At 41.5% G+C, this 17704-nt stretch overlaps 1 protein-coding gene across 3 annotated transcripts in view; it reads left to right on the top strand.

The window, feature by feature from the left end:
- Positions 1 to 1140: 1140 nt before the first annotated feature.
- The window catches only part of Adamts5 (ADAM metallopeptidase with thrombospondin type 1 motif 5), a 47663-nt gene continuing 31099 nt past the window's right edge, over positions 1141 to 17704 (top strand). Inside the window, exons 1-3 of one of the 3 annotated variants that reach the window (XM_078044503.1) lie at positions 1141 to 1575; positions 1964 to 3757; positions 14648 to 14780. In XM_078044503.1, coding sequence (XP_077900629.1) covers positions 2654 to 3757; positions 14648 to 14780 — 1237 coding nt within the window. In that variant the 5' untranslated portion in view covers positions 1141 to 1575; positions 1964 to 2653. Of the gene's footprint in view, positions 1576 to 1861; positions 3758 to 14647; positions 14781 to 17704 lie in introns of those variants that run through there. The other 2 variants (XM_078044501.1, XM_078044502.1) reach the window with 2 other exon arrangements.

The raw sequence follows: 17704 nt of genomic DNA, 5'->3' as shown, positions 1-17704 counted from the left end.
TTTGCTATTTGTAGGCACAATATACTGATCACTGGAGTAAAAATCATGAGCTTAGTGCTGAAGGCAATTGGTGGAAAATTGGAGATTGCTGGAACCTAGATTCTCTTCCTTTATATTCTGACTCATCAGCCTGGAAGTATGGGCCTTGGACAACTGACCACTGAGAGACTGAGGAGGTTGGAAATTCACAGGCCTTCAACAAAAGCAACTTCCTTGCAGGTTCTGATGAATTTCAGAATCCATCAGCAGCTATTGAATATTCCTGGGACTTGGAAGGTCACTTAATTTATGAGTGAGGATCAGATGTCAGAACACATTTTACTTGCCTCCCAGATGATGACAGATGGTGTTCCAGTCAGAGGGAAATGGACCATCATTACTGGACATTTCCAGAAGTCCTCCAGAGGTTTATTGGTACTTTGAGGACCTCCAGCTAGTTCTGGATGTTCATGGTTCCCTCCCTAAGAAGCAATCATCAGCTTGGGGGCCACTGAGGCATCTCAGCTACCTTTGTCACCATCAGAGTTTTAAAACATGGAAATGTGCTAATTATACCAGGTTCATTTTTCACTGATGTGGTCATGGATTAGCCTGAAGAACATTGGTAGGGGAGGTGCTCCTGCTGCTACAGTAGATCTTCTAGTCATTATGTCAGAAAGCCCTAGGTCTTTCCTTCTACCTTTGTAGAATTGGTAATTAGAGGAAACAAAGAGGACAGAGAAAAAGACCAATGGTGTGTAAATGCCACCCGCTTACTAATAAGCACCAATCCTCTTTCTCTACAAAGTATTCTTTTTTTTCTCCTAAAAGGCATTTCTGAAAAGACTAATAGTTAAAGGCCTGAGACAATGAGTATTTATTTTCTGTGATTGAACATATGGACATTTATCATTTTAATTATCTTTTAAGCAGGAATAAAAAGAGAAAGTGAGAATACAAAATTTACAAATCTTGCGGGGGGGGGGGCAGGAATTGGGGAGAATTCATTTCAGTAGTTAACTATTTCCCTCCTTGCCTTTCTAAAGCAAGGGCGTTCAAGTGGCTGGGATTAAGTGACAGATTGTGGGCACTGACTAGACGCGCGCTGGAGAAAGCGGGGAGCCCACCCTTTGCACACAAAGCCGCGGAGTTCCCATGCCGCTGGCGGCCCTGCCCTGGGGCACCGTCGCGCTCCAAGCTCAGGGACTGGCCAGGAAGCGCCGGCGACTGCTCTCGGCAACCCTGACGCGCTGCTGGTGGCTGGGAGAAGTTAGTCACCCCGCGACCGAACCGAGCTAGCGGTCGGAGCTCGAATAGGCTAGGGAATGAGGAGGCAGGAAACCCAGTACCCCCGGACCGCTGGAAGGAAGCGAAGGAGCGCGGGGGCGAGGGGTCGCTTGGGAAGCTGAGAGCCCCGGCTGGTGGATGGTGTGGTACCGTCTGCAAAGCCGGAGCGCACCGGAATGCAAAGGGGAAAAACTTGCGGCAGAAACTTCCTACCCAAAGCAAGAAAGGCAAGCGAGCAAGAGGCAGGGAGAGACTTGAAATGTCTCCATAACTTTAAAAACACCCCAAAACATCCCTCCAGAAGATGAGGTAAGCCGAGGCTAACCAACCCCTCTTGGTTGTGAAATACCAGACCGACCCGGAGTCGCTGTGACTTTAAACGAGACCAAGTTAATTTTATGTTTTTCTTCCCAAATACCCCCCACCCCCCACCCCGCCCTGGCTCCCTCCTTTGTCCCTCCTTCCTCTCCTTCAGGTCCCGGTCCCTTCCTCCTTCTCGTCTCCCTTTCCTCGATCACCCTCCCCCGCCCTTGCTCTCTCCCTCCCCCATCTGATTAGGCGCAGACGGGGAAGGGTGGGAGTGGTGGGGGAAGCTCTCCCTTTAAGAGGCAGCGTGCAGTGACGAATTGTTGAAATTGCCATTGCAGGATGGCATGCCGCTATAAATTCATTGTTCCACCTCCTCGCATCTTCACAGCGCTCGCGCTGCTCTCCGCGCTCTCCACGGCCGACTGGGGATGACGGCGGGCAGGAAGACACCACAGCCAAGGGGACTCGGACGCGCTGCTTCACCGGCTCTCCTCAGTCTGCCCCCCACATTTTTGTTTTGATTTTTATGGCTTTTTTCTGTCTCTTTCTTCCCTTCCTCCCGGTTTCAGCAGAGCCGAGGAAACCCACAAAATAAGAAAGGAAGTGGCCCCGAAGCTTGGAAACTCCGCAGCCAGCCGGTCCGGAGCAGCCAGGGGGCGGGAGGGGGTGCGCACCAGTTGCCCGCCTGGTGCGCGATACCTTTTTTACTTTTCTTGGTGCAACGACCTTGGCTACATTTGGGTTTTCCTCCCTTCCCCGTATTGGCTGAATCTCCACTACCTAGCTTTTTTATTTTTATTTTTTATTATTTTTTTCTTTCTTTTTCTTTACTCCCCTCTTTCCGGAGCACAAATCCAAACATTTTCCAAACCAACAAAGAAAAGTTAGCACGCTGGCACCTCGGCCCGGACAGGCTGACGCTGCTTCTGGTCCCCCTCCCTCCGACACTTGACTCAACCTTGCAAGCAAGTGTGTGTGTGTGTGTGTCCCCATCCCCCCCGCCCCGGTAACTTCCCTGGCGAATAACAAATACCCATAAAGTCCCCGTCGCGCAGCCCCTCCCCGCGGGCAGCGCACTATGCGGCTCGGGTGGGCGTCCCTGCTGCTGTGCGCGTTCCGCCTGTCCCTGGCTGCGGCCAGCCGGGCTGAGGCACCTGCCCAGGATAAAGCCCAGCAGTCTCCGGTTGCTGCAGCGGCAGCCCAGCCCCGCGAGCGGCAGGGGGAGGAGGCGCAGGAGCGGTTCGAGCCTCTGGGCCATCCATACCCCCTGGCGCTGCAGCGCAGGAGCAGCGGGCTTGTGCAGAACATCGACCAACTCTACTCCGGCGGCGGAAAGGTGGGCTACCTCATCTACGCGGGCGGCCGAAGATTTCTCCTGGACTTGGAGAGGGATGGTTCGGTGGGCACTTCTGGCTTCGTGCCCACAGGAGGCGGGCTAAGCGCATCTCGGCGCCACCGGAGCCACTGCTTTTACAGGGGCACCGTGGACGGCAGTCCTCGCTCCCTGGCTGTTTTTGATCTGTGTGGGGGTCTTGAGGGCTTCTTCGCGGTCAAGCACGCGCACTACACCTTAAAGCCTCTACTGCGGGGGCCATGGCCTGAGGGAGAAACCGGGCGCGTGTATGGGGATGGGTCAGCACGGGTCCTGCATGTCTACACCCGTGAAGGTTTCAGCTTCGAAGCCCTGCCGCCACGCGCCAGCTGTGAGACCCCCGCGTCCCGGCCGGGCGTCCACCAGCGCCTCCAGCTTCATAGTAGTCCAGACCGACATACTGCCCTGGCCTCGAAGCTCAGGGATCAGTCCGCTCTCTTGCCTATGGGGGACCCAGGACCTCAGACCTGGTGGCGACGTAGGCGCCGCTCCATCTCCCGGGCCCGCCAGGTGGAGCTGCTCCTGGTGGCGGATGCGTCTATGGCGCGGATGTATGGCCGGGGCCTGCAGCATTACCTGCTGACCCTGGCCTCAATTGCCAACAGACTGTACAGCCATGCCAGCATCGAGAACCACATCCGCCTGGTCGTGGTGAAGGTGGTGGTGCTGGGAGACAAGGACAAGAGCTTGGAAGTGAGCAAGAACGCAGCCACCACACTCAAGAACTTTTGCAAATGGCAGCACCAGCACAACCAGCTGGAAGATGACCACGAGGAGCACTATGATGCGGCCATCCTGTTCACCAGGGAGGTAGGTCCAGCTGGGGTGGGTGCACCTGGCGCTGAGATAAGGAGGTAGGTGGAAGGGACAGTCTTGCTGATGGCTTTGTTTCTCCTACAAACCATCTGCCACTACGGGACTTGCTTAACTGCATCTTGCAGAAAACCCAGGCTGCGAGCTGTGCTCCTGTGTTCAGATTAGCCTCCGCAGCAATTCTTGCCTTAGTGATTAGACCTGCTAAGGCGATCAATAATGCTCTGTGTCATTCAGTCTGAGATATATTAATACAGAGCCACAGACATGGTAAAGAGAACTAGAATGCTTGAGAAACTGTACACAGTTAAATGGGAAAGGGGGAAAGCAAGATTTCTTTTGGAATCATCAATCTTTTGCTTTCCAGTGAAAGCAAACAAATAACTTTGTCTAACCTAATGGAAAGGGCTTGTTAGTTCATCCAGATAGTTCATCTGATGCTATTCCTTTGCAAATGTCCCTTCCTAGTTGAGCTCCTTCTGCAACATAAGTGAAGGAAAGATTTTCCTAAGGACCCCCTTTCCAATCTGGCTTCCTAATGGAGTCATTGCAGGTCTACCTTACTGTCTTAGTTCCTGGGAAGGAAAGAATGTGGGAGGGCCAAGAGGACACAGAAGCCCAATCAGCTGACAGGACAAACTTGTGAGGTTGCTTAACAAGTTCTTTGCTTAGTAGACCAGTAAATCACAAGCACAGTCCTGGCCAACTCAGCGGCCAAGGAAGGGTCACATCCAATTTGCAGGTTTGGGTTTTGGAAGAATGTTTCTGAAGCTCCAGTGCAAAAGATCTAGGCAAAGAGTCAAGGCCTGGAGAAAGAGTATTTTCCCAAGATTTCCCCCATTTTAAGGATGACTTTACAGGAAAGAAATGGATCTTTATAAGCCCAGAGGCTCTAGGAGGAACCCAATATCTGTTTACATGGTTATTAGACCACCACCTTGGTATGACATTAACAGAAACTCTGGATTGGATTGGGGTCTGGGTTGCTCATAGTTTTGAGCCTCAGTTTTCACAGTTCTGTTTTGATTGGCTGCTTTCTGGATTCTCAAATAACTGGTAAGAATCAACCTTTAAAGTTCATTCTTGAAGTGTTTGAGACTCACTCAGAATAAATGAAGAATTACAAACTTTGAAGTATTATCTAAAATCACAAAATGGAATAAACAAAGGATAAGAAATTAAATGATGCAGGAGGCTTCAGAATCATGCCTTCACAACCCAATTCTTCTATTTTTAATAAGGCACCCGTGGTATGAAGGAAAAGTGTTGATAAATTTGGAGTGGTACATGTGGTTCATGGGTGGACATAATATAAACCACATGTAAACAAAGACATTGCAGGGCAGCACTTTAGAGAGAACCAGGCAGAGCACCCGTGTGGTGCACAATGGAAAATCTTTCTCCTCATTAAGTGATATTCTGGAATCCATCCTTTAATTCCTGTGCACAACATTGGTCTTTGAAACGGTAGAACATTCATTTTGTAGCCGGCCCTGTGAAGTTCTCCTGTAAAATTATCCCTTTCTTATTTAGTTTCCAAGTCCCCCCACCACCTTTTTTTTTTTTTTCATAAGTAACTTTCCATGTCTGGGTTTCCTTGCTTTGCTACATTACAAGAGACTGCCAAGCAGGAAGCTTGGCTAGTTTATGGAAGGAGGCTCCCTAAAGAAATAGGAAAAAAAAAAAAAATCTTTTGTAGGCATACTGCTCTGAAGAGTAGGTCATTTTAATAATTCATCTTTACTACTAATGTATATTCTAGAATTCTAATATAGGTCAAAATTGATAGAAGGCCCATCACTCCTTGCCCTCTGACCCATAATTTTCTTAATGTTTCCGGGGGGGGGGGTACAAACTAGGCAGTGATTGTATATGATGTCTATCTTGCTTTTTCTGGATTTGTTTTTTTTTTTTTTTTTTGCTTGGATAGTTAATTCTGTGAAACGTATCCAAACCTTTTAAATGGATGAAAGCAAGGAAGAAATAAATTGACTATCTTAATTTTAATAAGTACTGTAATAACATACTGTTTTCAAACTGCTTCACACATGAGAAGTATTTGACATGGGTCCTCCCTGGTCTCCTTGCCAAGCAGAAGCATACTTTAAGGAAAGAAAATCTCACTGAGTTTCCAGTTGGCCTTCTAGTCTACACATTGGAATTCACAAAAACCAGTAGTTTGAAAAGCCAAGTTGCAACAAGGTATTATGAATATATGCAGCTAATTTTAAAAGAGTGTTATTAGGCGGCTGAGACAAGTATTTCAAGACCTCTATGCAGTATTCACTTGCGAATATTCCAAATGTAGAGTTGATTTTTGCCTCATTCTTCAGAGAGTAAAAAACAGAAAAGGCTGGAAGAGAGATGATCTTGGTTAATCTATCTCATGGAAATCAGATATCTTAAGGCCTTAAGAAAATCTCTCTCCCCTATTTCTATTTCAATGAGAAATACACAGAGTTGGCTGCAGGCTTCTACTTTTACAACTCTGTTTTGAATGTAAGAAGTGTGTTGCTTAGCAGCCAGACGCCAAGCCATCAAATCCTGTTTTGATGGGCTCTGAGTCCAGCTCAAATTTTGTCTCCAGATGTCTTCTTCTAAATTACTTGTTTTTCAGGCATGAAGCAAATGTGTGAGGATATGTTTTCCACTGTATTTACTAGCCGAGGCCACCTTGAACGTTGTATCTGGAAGTCAGCAGAATATTGTCCATAATTTATCTATCAAACTAATACATTTGCTGTCATATCTATACTCCAGCATTTCAGTACCGCTATAATTAGAGAAACTTAGCACCCGCCAATTTTCTGGCACAGAAGCCATTTTTATTGTGGAATAGCACTTATACTGGATTTCACATTACTTCTGCAGTGGAACAGTTGAAATCCAACCTCCCCAGTCTTTATTTTTGCAAGAATCTTTTCCTGTTCCTAACTTCCTCTTTTATTTTAAAGTAATTTATTTAAATATTTAAAGACAAAGTCTTAAACCCATTTGGTAGAGGATCCACTCTTTTCTAGAAACAAAAGTCTCTCCAATTGATGACAAAATTGGCGGTTGTTTAAAATCCCACTGACACTTGCGTACCACCAGTGAAAGCTATACCCTGCCATGATTGAAAATATGGAATTGAAACTAAACTAGCTAAGAGAAGTGCCATGTAAAAAGTTCATTCACTGTCATTAATTACCAGTGTGCATTTTAATATGCTATTGTCTCCCGGCTCAAAACTCTCTTCTCCTAATCTGATTTAGTTTACGATGCTGGAACTGGAATTTAGATGTTTCTCCTTTACCACTTCTTAGATTCTGACAATAGGGGGTGCTAAAGAAAGACCAGAATCTTGAAAGAGTGAGAGGGATGTTTTTTCTCTTATCGTCCTGCTGACTAGACCATCTGACTCTTTTTGAATTCAAGTCCATTTAAAAAAAATAAAGGAGTCCTTATCAATAAATCATAGCTTATAGTCAATCTTAACTAATAAAAGGCTAAATAACCCTGAAATGGGAAGACTAGTAGCAGATTAAGCAGCTTTAATTAGTATTATTAATATATGACAAATATTGTGAAAAGTCTAGTCTATTAGAGACAAGATCTCACAACACACAGGAGATATTGCCTTTCTGTGTTTCTTACTTTGGCATGTGCCTGTGTGTACCTTCCACGTGTAACACACTCACTAGGCAGTATGGTAGATGCAGGATGGAAAACACCTGGTCCCTGCCTCCTGGGCTTATCACTAGCTGAGAGGATACAGGCATGTGCATAAATCAGTCCAGTGTTAGGAAAACTGATAAATGCATTATTAAGCTAAATGCAAAGTCTATGAGAGAAAAAGTGAGAGCACTGTGAATTCTGCCTGTGGATTTTTATGCAGATCTTATTGTACATGTAGAATTGAATTGGTTTTCAGAAGATGGATAAACTTGACTTAGATTCAACCATCTGTGATCAAGCCCTTTAGAGGTACTACCCAGGGGTGTAAGCCACATGATCATTAATCTTTCAGCAATCTACAACCACTATGTCATTCTTTTAGTTTGACAGATAAGGACACTCATGTACAGAGAAACAGATAATCTTAGAGCAACAGCTGACAAATGGCAGAGAAAGAAGATAGTGCTCTCTAAACTAAAAATATTATCACTAATTTATTCAAACATTCAATATGTTCCTTCTAGGCAGGGATTCTGAGATTTAAAAAGTGGCCACTTTCTTTAGAATCTATTTCAGGAAACAGTGAAGTGGATAATTTTGGTGGAGCATGATGACTTTTATGATAGATGTGGTTGTAGGGCATCGGGAAGTGTTGCCGACCACATTTCAGTTCAGGTTTGAAGAAAAGGTAGGCATTAGCCAGGCTCATAAGGAGGAGTTAGGCATTGGGAATACAGTGGACCTTCATGTTCCATGGCTTAGAAGCATTATGATAATTCTGCAAAATTCAGGAAGTTATCTGTGATGGGATACGGGATGTGAGGGTAGAAAGGACAACTTGGAGAAGACAGTAAGAACCGGATTACAGATACAGAAGAAATCGTATACTATGTAATTTCAGTTTGCTTGGGCTACCATAACAAGATGCCATAGGATGGGTGGCTTGAACAACAGAAATATATTCTCTCAGTTTCAGAAGCTAGAAAGTTTAAGACGAAAGTTCTAGCCAATTTGTTTTTGGGGGAGGCCTCTTTTCCTGGCATGTGCTCAGATGTTTCCTCTGTGAGTGCTCTGGGTACACAGGAGAGTTTGAGAAAGACTGAGCTCCGGTGTCACTTAAAGACACCAATCCTATCTGATCAGGGACCTACCCTTATGACCTCATTTAACCCAATTTATTTTCTTATGGGTCCCATCTTCTGATACAGTAGTGTTAGGGTTTAGGAATTCAATTTAGGAATTTAGGGAGGATGCAATTCAGTCCATAACACCATGGCAAGCAGTATATATTATAAACTAAATGCAATGAGAACCAATGAAAAGAATATTAGTGGGAAAACAACAATGACCTGAAATATGTTCTAGAATGAACCCTCTAGCCTAAGTAGCAGGACTGGATCCACTGGAAGCTAGGCCATCTCAGTCATCTAAACTGAAGGAGCTCATGATGGTCTAAACTAAAGTAATGACATTAGGAACTGAGGAGCACAGGTTCAGTTAAGAAATGTTAAGGAGTTAGATGTGGATAAATGACTCTTTTCTAGCAGCAAGAATATTTTGGTCTAAGGTTTGTGGATCAAAATATTCATGAGATATGCAGGAAATAGTGGACACGACTGAGCATGAGGGTCACTGGAGACAAGCAGGAGGGTTGGATTGCATTGTGCAGGAGTTTGAATGCCAAGCCAAGGTCAGTGTGGAAAGAGTGGAAGACTCTTGTTAGATTTGTGCTCTAAGAAGGAAACCTATCACAGTGTAGAATTAGGAAAGTTACTGAGACTCAGGGCCAGTTAAAAGTCTCAGGTGATAGTCCGAGCAGGAAGGAATAATAGGAAGAATAAGAAATAGAGGGCAGCTGCAGTGACTGCCAGTAGATGTGGAGGAGAGAGAGACAGAGGTAAGTTAATGACACTATCAGGTTTCTCATCCATCACTTCTGTTTTCTTATTTTCTGAAATATCCTTTGCAATGAAATTTGAATACTAAGTTTCCCTCCAAAATGACTTGAGTTTTACCAGACATCTCATAGAGATGAAGATCTCCTGTTTTTTATTTATTAAATTTTATTTATTTATTAAAATTTAAAAATTTTTTAAAGTGCCAATGTAAATGTAAAAGATAAGATTAACATCAAGAATAACATGTACTGATTTAACAATGCCTTGGTAAGCTAAGTCCAGGAAATAAAATGTTTGGTTACAGGTGTGAATTTGAGTTTCCCAGTGATCCAACAAGACTTTGGCCACTTCTGCCTCTGATCTATAATTTCTTCCTCTATAAGTTGGAACATGTAGTTGGACCAAGCCCTAGAGAACACCTTATCCAGTCTCCTTATATTAATGATAAAGGGACTTTGCCTCAAAGGCTGTAGACTATTTACACAATACTTCTTTTTTCTTATTTGTTGTTTTTAAATATACATTAAAGTGGGGTGTATTTTGACATATTATACATACATGGGGTGCAACCTTTTACAATTTTGATTTCACTCTTGTGGTTGAACATGATATGGAATTATACTGGTTATGTATTCATATATAAACATAGGAAAGTTATGTTTGATTCATTCTATTGTCTTTCCTGTTCCCATTTCCCCTCCCTCCCCTTCACTCTCCCCATACTTTTTACTGATAGAGTTAGAATGAAAAAAGTATCAGCTTTCCATGCACCATCTCTAACAGATTTGCTTCCATTCTTCAGAATGACTCTTCCAAGCATCTAAGCCCTTCAGTCTCCAATGTGCTTCTTTCTTTTCCTTTTTTTCCTCCATATTTATCAGAGAACATGTCCTGTCTAGGAACTCTGGATCCAGACAGCCTTTCTAGATTACCCTGCTAGTCCACTCCCAAAATACTGAAATCCAGTCATAGCAAACTTTTCATTCTTCCCCAAACAGAGCCTGCCTTTTACCACCCATGATGTTTCCACAGATCCTTCTTTATTACAGTACCTTTCTTCCCAGACTGCAAAACCAGCAAAGGTGTCTCCAGTCCTTTGGAACCTTTACTGATTCTCTCTAGGAAAATTCATCAATTCTTCTCCTGTAATGCTACAACAGTCTATTCATCTTAGCACAGCCTGGTCCCCGCTTGACATATCTGTTGTGCTCACTGGACTATGAGGTTTCTTAAGGGTCAGTATTAGATCTTATTTCATTTGTTCATTGTAGTATCAGCACTTAGTACAGTAGGTGGAAGATTATAGGCATGCAGTAATTGTTTTATGAATAAATGTACCTGGATTCCTTAGCTTCTTATCCAGCTGAGCTCTGAATATTGGATATCACCCAGTTGTATCCAAAGGTATGAGTAGAGATAATATAACATGAGTCATGGTAATGATGGGTCTAAAAGTCCCAATTAATATAGTCTGTGGTGAAGGACAAAATAAAACCCTTGTGATTAGGGATTGCTATACAAGTAGCCAAAAAAAGTAAATGATACCTCAAGAATAAGATCAAAAAAAAAAAAAAAAGAATAAGATCCATGTTGATGGCACAGAAATAAAGAGAAGTTGGATTTGATTTGTGCATACCATATACACGTGTGGAAATATCACACCAAACCCATTCACATTTACAAGTAGCACATGTTAATAAAAGATAATTTTTTAAAAAAATCAGAACAAATACACATTGGTGTGCATGTGTGTGTGTGATACTTATGATTAAAATATGCACCATCCTATTAATTCTTGTATCACTAATCACTGCTCAGTAAGAGCTGTGTGAAGAGAAGTGTAAACAACTCAAGTGTAGATCAACCCTGTTTCCTGCTCTCCCCTTGAGCACCACCCCTGCCCTTACCAGGAGGTAATATTTACAGAAACAAGTTGCTTTTAATTCCTGTATAAGGTGTTCTTCCTTAACTTGGACTGCTGCCCCTGCAATTGTGGTGGTGTCTATCCTTATCAACATTTGTATTTCCTTAGCTTCTTATAGCAGCAGTTGCATGGAGCATGGGAGACCCATCTCTCAACCAAGGCAGGAAATCCTTCAACTCCTGTGATTTGTTCCACTTTGTATATTCACACTTGTTTGGTTCATTTTTCCCACCTGGCACTGAGAACTGGGATTTTCCAAGCCATACTGTTCTTTGGGTATTGGTCTCCTCAAGGCAGCATTATTTGCTCCCTGCCTCCCTCCCATCCCCACAAACAGGTCTTGGGCTTTATTAGTACTTCTAAATTCCATAATAAATCACAAGATTTGCCACATGCCAGATCTTCTAAAAAGCACACCTGGTGAATGGTTATAATGTCTGTGATCTCCCTGTCAAATCTCTATTGGTCTTTTGGACCATCTCAGATATATTTTTGAGTTAGACACATGTCTCAGTCTTATAACCCTGCCAATGCCATACCACAAGACCACAGTTAAATCTCTGCATACTTTTGCAATGCTTCCATTTTGCTAAATCTTCCATTGCGCTTTTTTTTTCCAAACAGTGGTGATAATATATTGATCCTATATAAGAAGAGCCATCTTTAATACAACAAAGATATTCTTTACCTTCAGATCCACAATGAATAAAGCAAAAAAAAGTATTTGTCAGTACATTTAATTCATTTACCTCTTCCATGATAATCCACATTTCTACAACGACCTCTGACTCCAAATCTAGATTATATAAAAAGATATATAAACACAGATATATGCTATTACTGCAGTAGTACCTGTGCTCCTACTCTGAACTTAAAAAATAAATTGTGTAAACAAGAAATAAGGTTTGCATCTGAACAGTTATAAGCAACCACCAGAAAATAGAAACAAACATGTGTGATATGCTGAATTCTTAATAATTTAATACACAGATTAGTTTTCATGCATGTAGATGAACATTGGTTCACAAGGAAACTCAGATGTTCATTGTAAATCTTGAGTGTAAAACAACAAATATATTGCTAAGGCTTGAAATCATGTGAGTGAAACAGTTTGTAATTATAGCTATGGAAATATAATAGTGTGACTATGTACTCAAGGGATTTAATCAGGGTGGTTGAAAAAATAACAAGTGCTTCTGTTCATAATTTTGTCACATACACACATTTCCATGGCAAAAGGCCAGATGCATTTATTGCAATTCAGAGATGACAAAGAGAACTGATGGCCCTTAATGAGCAATTGATTAGCAGTAAACAGAGAGATATTAAGATTCTAGTTGAAATGCCATTCAGAACAGGAAGGCCATTTCCTTTAGTTGTGGCTCTTTACCCAACCTTATTAGTGAAGAAGGAGTAAGAAGGGAAAATTTACTTCTTGCATTTTATTATTTGATGATTATGAAGCCTAAATTATGAAGAAAAGCATAAACCTTCATATAAAAATTTACAGTCATGCAGAAATAACCTACAAGTATCTAGTAGCTCTCTTAAATGATGACCTGGGATTTGGTCCTAGAACTACTAAAATGATTGGGGAGGGTGAGGATTTTTTTAAAAAAGTCGATTTTACTATATTATTATCTCAAAGACTGATTATTATGCAAAAGCATATTCCAATTTCAATTTTAAAAACTACTAATTTGTTCTCAGCAGCTGTAATTTGGGATCCCATGGGATGACATATGAGGATACACAGGAAACTTTGGAGGGTGTTGTGGGTTTGGTGCCTAGATTCACCAAAGCCACTTGGCTGAGATTGCCAATGTCTGCTGCTAAACTAATATAGTGGCCACAGTGTAATCCATCACAGCTGTGAACTCACAATGTACAGATACAATAATGACTTGAAAACACACTAAAGGGAATAAAATAGGATGTATTTTCACTTTGGTTGGATTTTTAGGCAGCCAAACTGGGAAGAATTTGAAGATTGTGTTGGCCTGGGTAGGTGGCACTGGTTACATGATAATAACAGCCATCTGTGTTGCTCATGGGTAGGGAGCATAGGAAAGGAGTGTGAAAGTCACATTGAGTCTGACCCTATGTCACCAATAAACTCAATTAACCAAAAATCTACTGAATTCCTAGTTATGGCAATTAGGGGAAAGCAAAAATGACCACCGCTATATTGAAATAGTACTTTTTACTCAACTTTGCATATTAATTAACATTTTAAAAAATACTTTCCTTGCAGTTATTAACATATGGCTCACTAGAAATACTATCTTGTTTGAGGGGATATAAATGTACACACTGTTCTTCGAATTTTATTGAAAATAATAGGTAATAATAGGCAATTTAATGTCTGGTAATTTTTTGAGTAACATTTAAAGAAAAAGCTTATCTTTACAAATCTTTTACACAAAAATTACGGCTGAGTCAGGTACAGTGACACATTTGCTATAATCACAGTGGCTCAGGAGACTAAGGAGGATCACAAGTGCATAGCCAGCCTCAATAACTTAGAAAGACCCTAAACAATTAAACAAGACCCTGACTTAAAATAAAAAAATAATGAAAGAATTTAGCAAGACCCTGTCTTAAAATAAAAAATAAAAAGGGCTGGAAATGTAGCTCCGTGGTAAAGTGCCCTTGGGTTCAATCCCCAGATCTTCATATTTTTCAATATCTTCTTGAGGTTCCTTTCAGCCAAACTATTAGTGGAGTGTGATATCATTTCCCCTTTTGAATCTCTTAAAAGCTATGCAATGTCTCACACACACACAAAAAGAAAATCCACATACCTATATCCATCCCATACATGTAAATAATACACCTGCATTGTGCATATTTTCTGAGCACTGGTCAGGTTGAGAAACACTTAAATGCTGTAAGTGAGAGTGCATATATTTCTGAGGAAGAAACTCATGGAATTACAGCTCAGTTTGGAATTTCCCTTTCAAGTTACTGAAAAATTTATCTTGTCGTGAATGTGTGGATGTAGTTTTCCCCTGTGACAGAAAGAAAATTATTAGGACAGTCTTCTGATAAATTTAGCATGTTTGGGGATCAGAATATTAGGGCTTTCCTATGCACAACCGTATGGAAAAGCCATTATTGACATATCATATGTACATTATGGCTTTTTCAACTACAAGGTACAATCCTAAGACATGTTTTTTTTTTTTTTAATGCACTTGAATGCCTTTATCCTTCTGTGCTTCTGGCCCCAAAGTAGCTCAGAAGAGTCTCTGCCTTGGGTTTGTCTTTGGAGCCTTTCCAAGAGCTGAGCAGGTGATACCATAAACATATCCCAGCCTTGCCATTTGGGGTGAGCAAGTGGCTGGACATGATGGCTCTCTCTGGATGTAAATTGATTGTAACGATTTCTTTCTTCCTCCTGGGCAGGATTTATGTGGGCATCATTCATGTGACACCCTGGGAATGGCAGACGTGGGGACCATATGTTCTCCGGAGCGCAGCTGCGCTGTGATTGAAGACGACGGCCTCCACGCAGCTTTCACCGTGGCTCACGAAATTGGTATGCAGTGCCTTTTCTCCTCCCTCGCCAAGTCAAACACTTGTAGCAGCTGCAACAGGAACCGAAATATTTGGCAATTAATTCCAGATTTCTTCTGGTTCAGATGTACCCGTTGGGGATTAAATTTGTTTATATTTGCACTTCTAGGGTTAACTAATATGTGAGAAGGAAGGCAAAGTCAGCAGCAACACGGTATATGTTTCCTTCTGACAGTGTCACTTCTATGTTAAAGAGAAACTTGCTACTGCTACTATCTTCTTCCTGTCCTTTTAAGCTTTGCTAAGTGACTCCTAGACGAAATTTGTCACAGTCGCCTATGGAATGTGGAGATGTTCCTTTTGGAAGTCCTTCAGCACAGAACTGACTCATCCAGGGCTAATCAGTTTGCACAGAGATTTAACATGTTTGGCTCTATTGTGAGTGAGAATAGCAGACTCCCATCAAAGGTACTCTGTAGCTTGTAAAAGATATTCCTGTGTCCTTCTTAATAGCATTGACAAGGGAAACCAAACTCAACAGGGTTTGCTTTAAGATGTCACTTGCCCAATTCGTTTGTTTTAAGAAACATCCAAACCCTACAACTCTAAATTTAGGACTCAGTTAACTGTTAAAATGTGTATGTGCCATAAGGAATATGTGCTTTCTAATCATTGACCTACACTACTATATGTTTGTGAAATTGGCTTAATACTTCCGACTAGGTGTTTGAATTAGACACTCTGGGGTCACTTCTTGCTAAAGTACCTTCTACCTGGATCACGTGGGTCCAATTATTTTAACTCTCTCAAAGCTTCAATTTTTATATGTGAAATAATATGAGATAATAATGTCCATTTCATGGAATTATTTCACGGGTATTTATATCCACATGTACTTCTCTTTTGCCTTTTAGTTAAAAGAATTCATTTATTTTCTTAATTTATGTATCACCTTTTGGCATCGTTGTTTTGGTGGGACAAAATATGGTTTGATCATTATTGTAGCTTTAATTTTTTCTGTGTTGTTTTATAAACAGATTTAGTTTCTTTAAAGCTAAAACCATAAATTTTAAATGGAAATTAAAACTTCTATTTCACATTCTTGGCAGGCAGAGAATATCTAGCTGTCATATTTCTTTGAGGAGTCAAAGTAACCTCTAAGTAAAAGTATAATCTCATAAGTCCCAATATTATAGCAATTAAGTAGAACTAAGTAGTTATGTTTCACCTCTTATGGAATAATCATGACAGTAATGTTCCTAGCACTCCTGACACTCTTATGATCTCAACTACAACAACAAAACACAAACATAAAGCTTTAATATAAATAACTGTACAACAACATCATGGATGAGAGTTCAGTCCACACTCCTTGAGCATCCAGCATCCTTGGCCTCAGGAGCCAGATCTGAATTGGAGTGCCAAGTGCTGCCTGAATGTTCTCCGTGTTCTGCAAGTGATTTGGGCATGTTGCACTGGAGGAGCTCATAGGCCTGATGGTGTTTTTAAAACACAAGCCAATTGATCTTCAGGGTAAGGGGCTTGTCTTCACTTGTCTCTCACTTATGCCTGTGAAACTAACTAATAACAACACATTCTGATAGAGACCATTAATCAGTATTTATTCCACTATCGATGTATGTACATGAGTAAGCAGGAGAATGTAGCAAGGGAGCTGCTCAAGGCAACACCCAGATTCTGTAATGGGAATGAAGAGGAATTCATTCCAGTCTTCCAAAGGATTGTAATTAAATGGAGGAGAATTTAAAAGTACACCATTGTTCATCACCATTATACAAAGTGAGAGAAGTCCCATATGAAAGCATCTAAATCCCTCAACAGCCTAGTGTGTCTCAGCAGGGTGGAGAAATGATAGGGAATGGGCAGCCACGTTGGGTTTTGATGTTATCCACCCACAGGACCCAGAGCTCCAGATCCTGCACTTCACTGGAGAGATCAGGCATTCCTTAAGGAAGGACTGATTCTTCTCTCTTCTGCTCTCTGTAGTGATCTGCTTTCCCAAGATGGCAGCATCTGGGAGGTCTTCTGTAGGAGAAATGCCCTGGCTGTCAATGCAGCTTCTTCAGGACTGCTTTGACTCCCAAGCCCGTTAGGCTGGAATGAGGAGCCTGGCAGTGTCACCTTCTCCCGTCTTCCTGAATTCCTCAGCCAGTGCCTTGGTGACACCAGCATGCGCACAGTCTGAGTGGTAGAAAGAAAGTCAGATGTGATAAGAACAAATGTTATGTTAAAACTATATACACATAGGCAATGAGAACTTATCTTAATGGCACAGGATTACTGGACATAGTTATAGAACAATGTCAGAGAAATGTAGACTTTCATATGCAAAATCAAACCTCAGTCTTTGATGTATGATCACATCCTTTGGTCCCCTTTAACTTCTTGGTTGGATCACCTCTGTTTACCTCTTTAAAACTCTCTGTAAATCATTCTCCAATCAAATAGTGCCTGCTTAATTTCCCTTTTTGGATTATGAATGGCCTAATTTGAGACATATAAGGTGTAGAAATATGGATTTAATTTCCTTTTCATAAAGAAAATCTGGCTTCCTTTGCTTTATTTTCTAATTGCTTTATTATTTAATTGTGCTTTTTGCCTAAGTATTACGAACATATGTTATAAAGTATCAGCCATAAAATTTTTAGAAAATACACAAAATATACCTAATCTTCTGTGGATTATTAGATTCTTATCCCTACAGTTCCTGGATCTTAAATAATATAGCTCACTGATCTGTTTCCAGTGCTTTTATTTTTGGATCTTTGTTTCAAGTCTTCAGCACAGCTTAAGCTCACCGTGTCCTGGATTCAAATTCTGCTGTATTCTTTCCATGGGATTTCCCTTCTTTCCTTTTATTACGTGTTTGTTGCTTTCCAGATTTAGAAGCTGTGTAGATGGACTATGTATAGTGACAAAAATGAC

This window comes from Ictidomys tridecemlineatus, chromosome 3 (assembly GCF_052094955.1).
Source record: "Ictidomys tridecemlineatus isolate mIctTri1 chromosome 3, mIctTri1.hap1, whole genome shotgun sequence".
NCBI lineage: Eukaryota > Metazoa > Chordata > Mammalia > Rodentia > Sciuridae > Ictidomys > Ictidomys tridecemlineatus.
The sequence above is the reverse complement of the archived record's forward strand: the minus strand, read 5'-3'. Positions and strand labels throughout refer to the sequence as shown.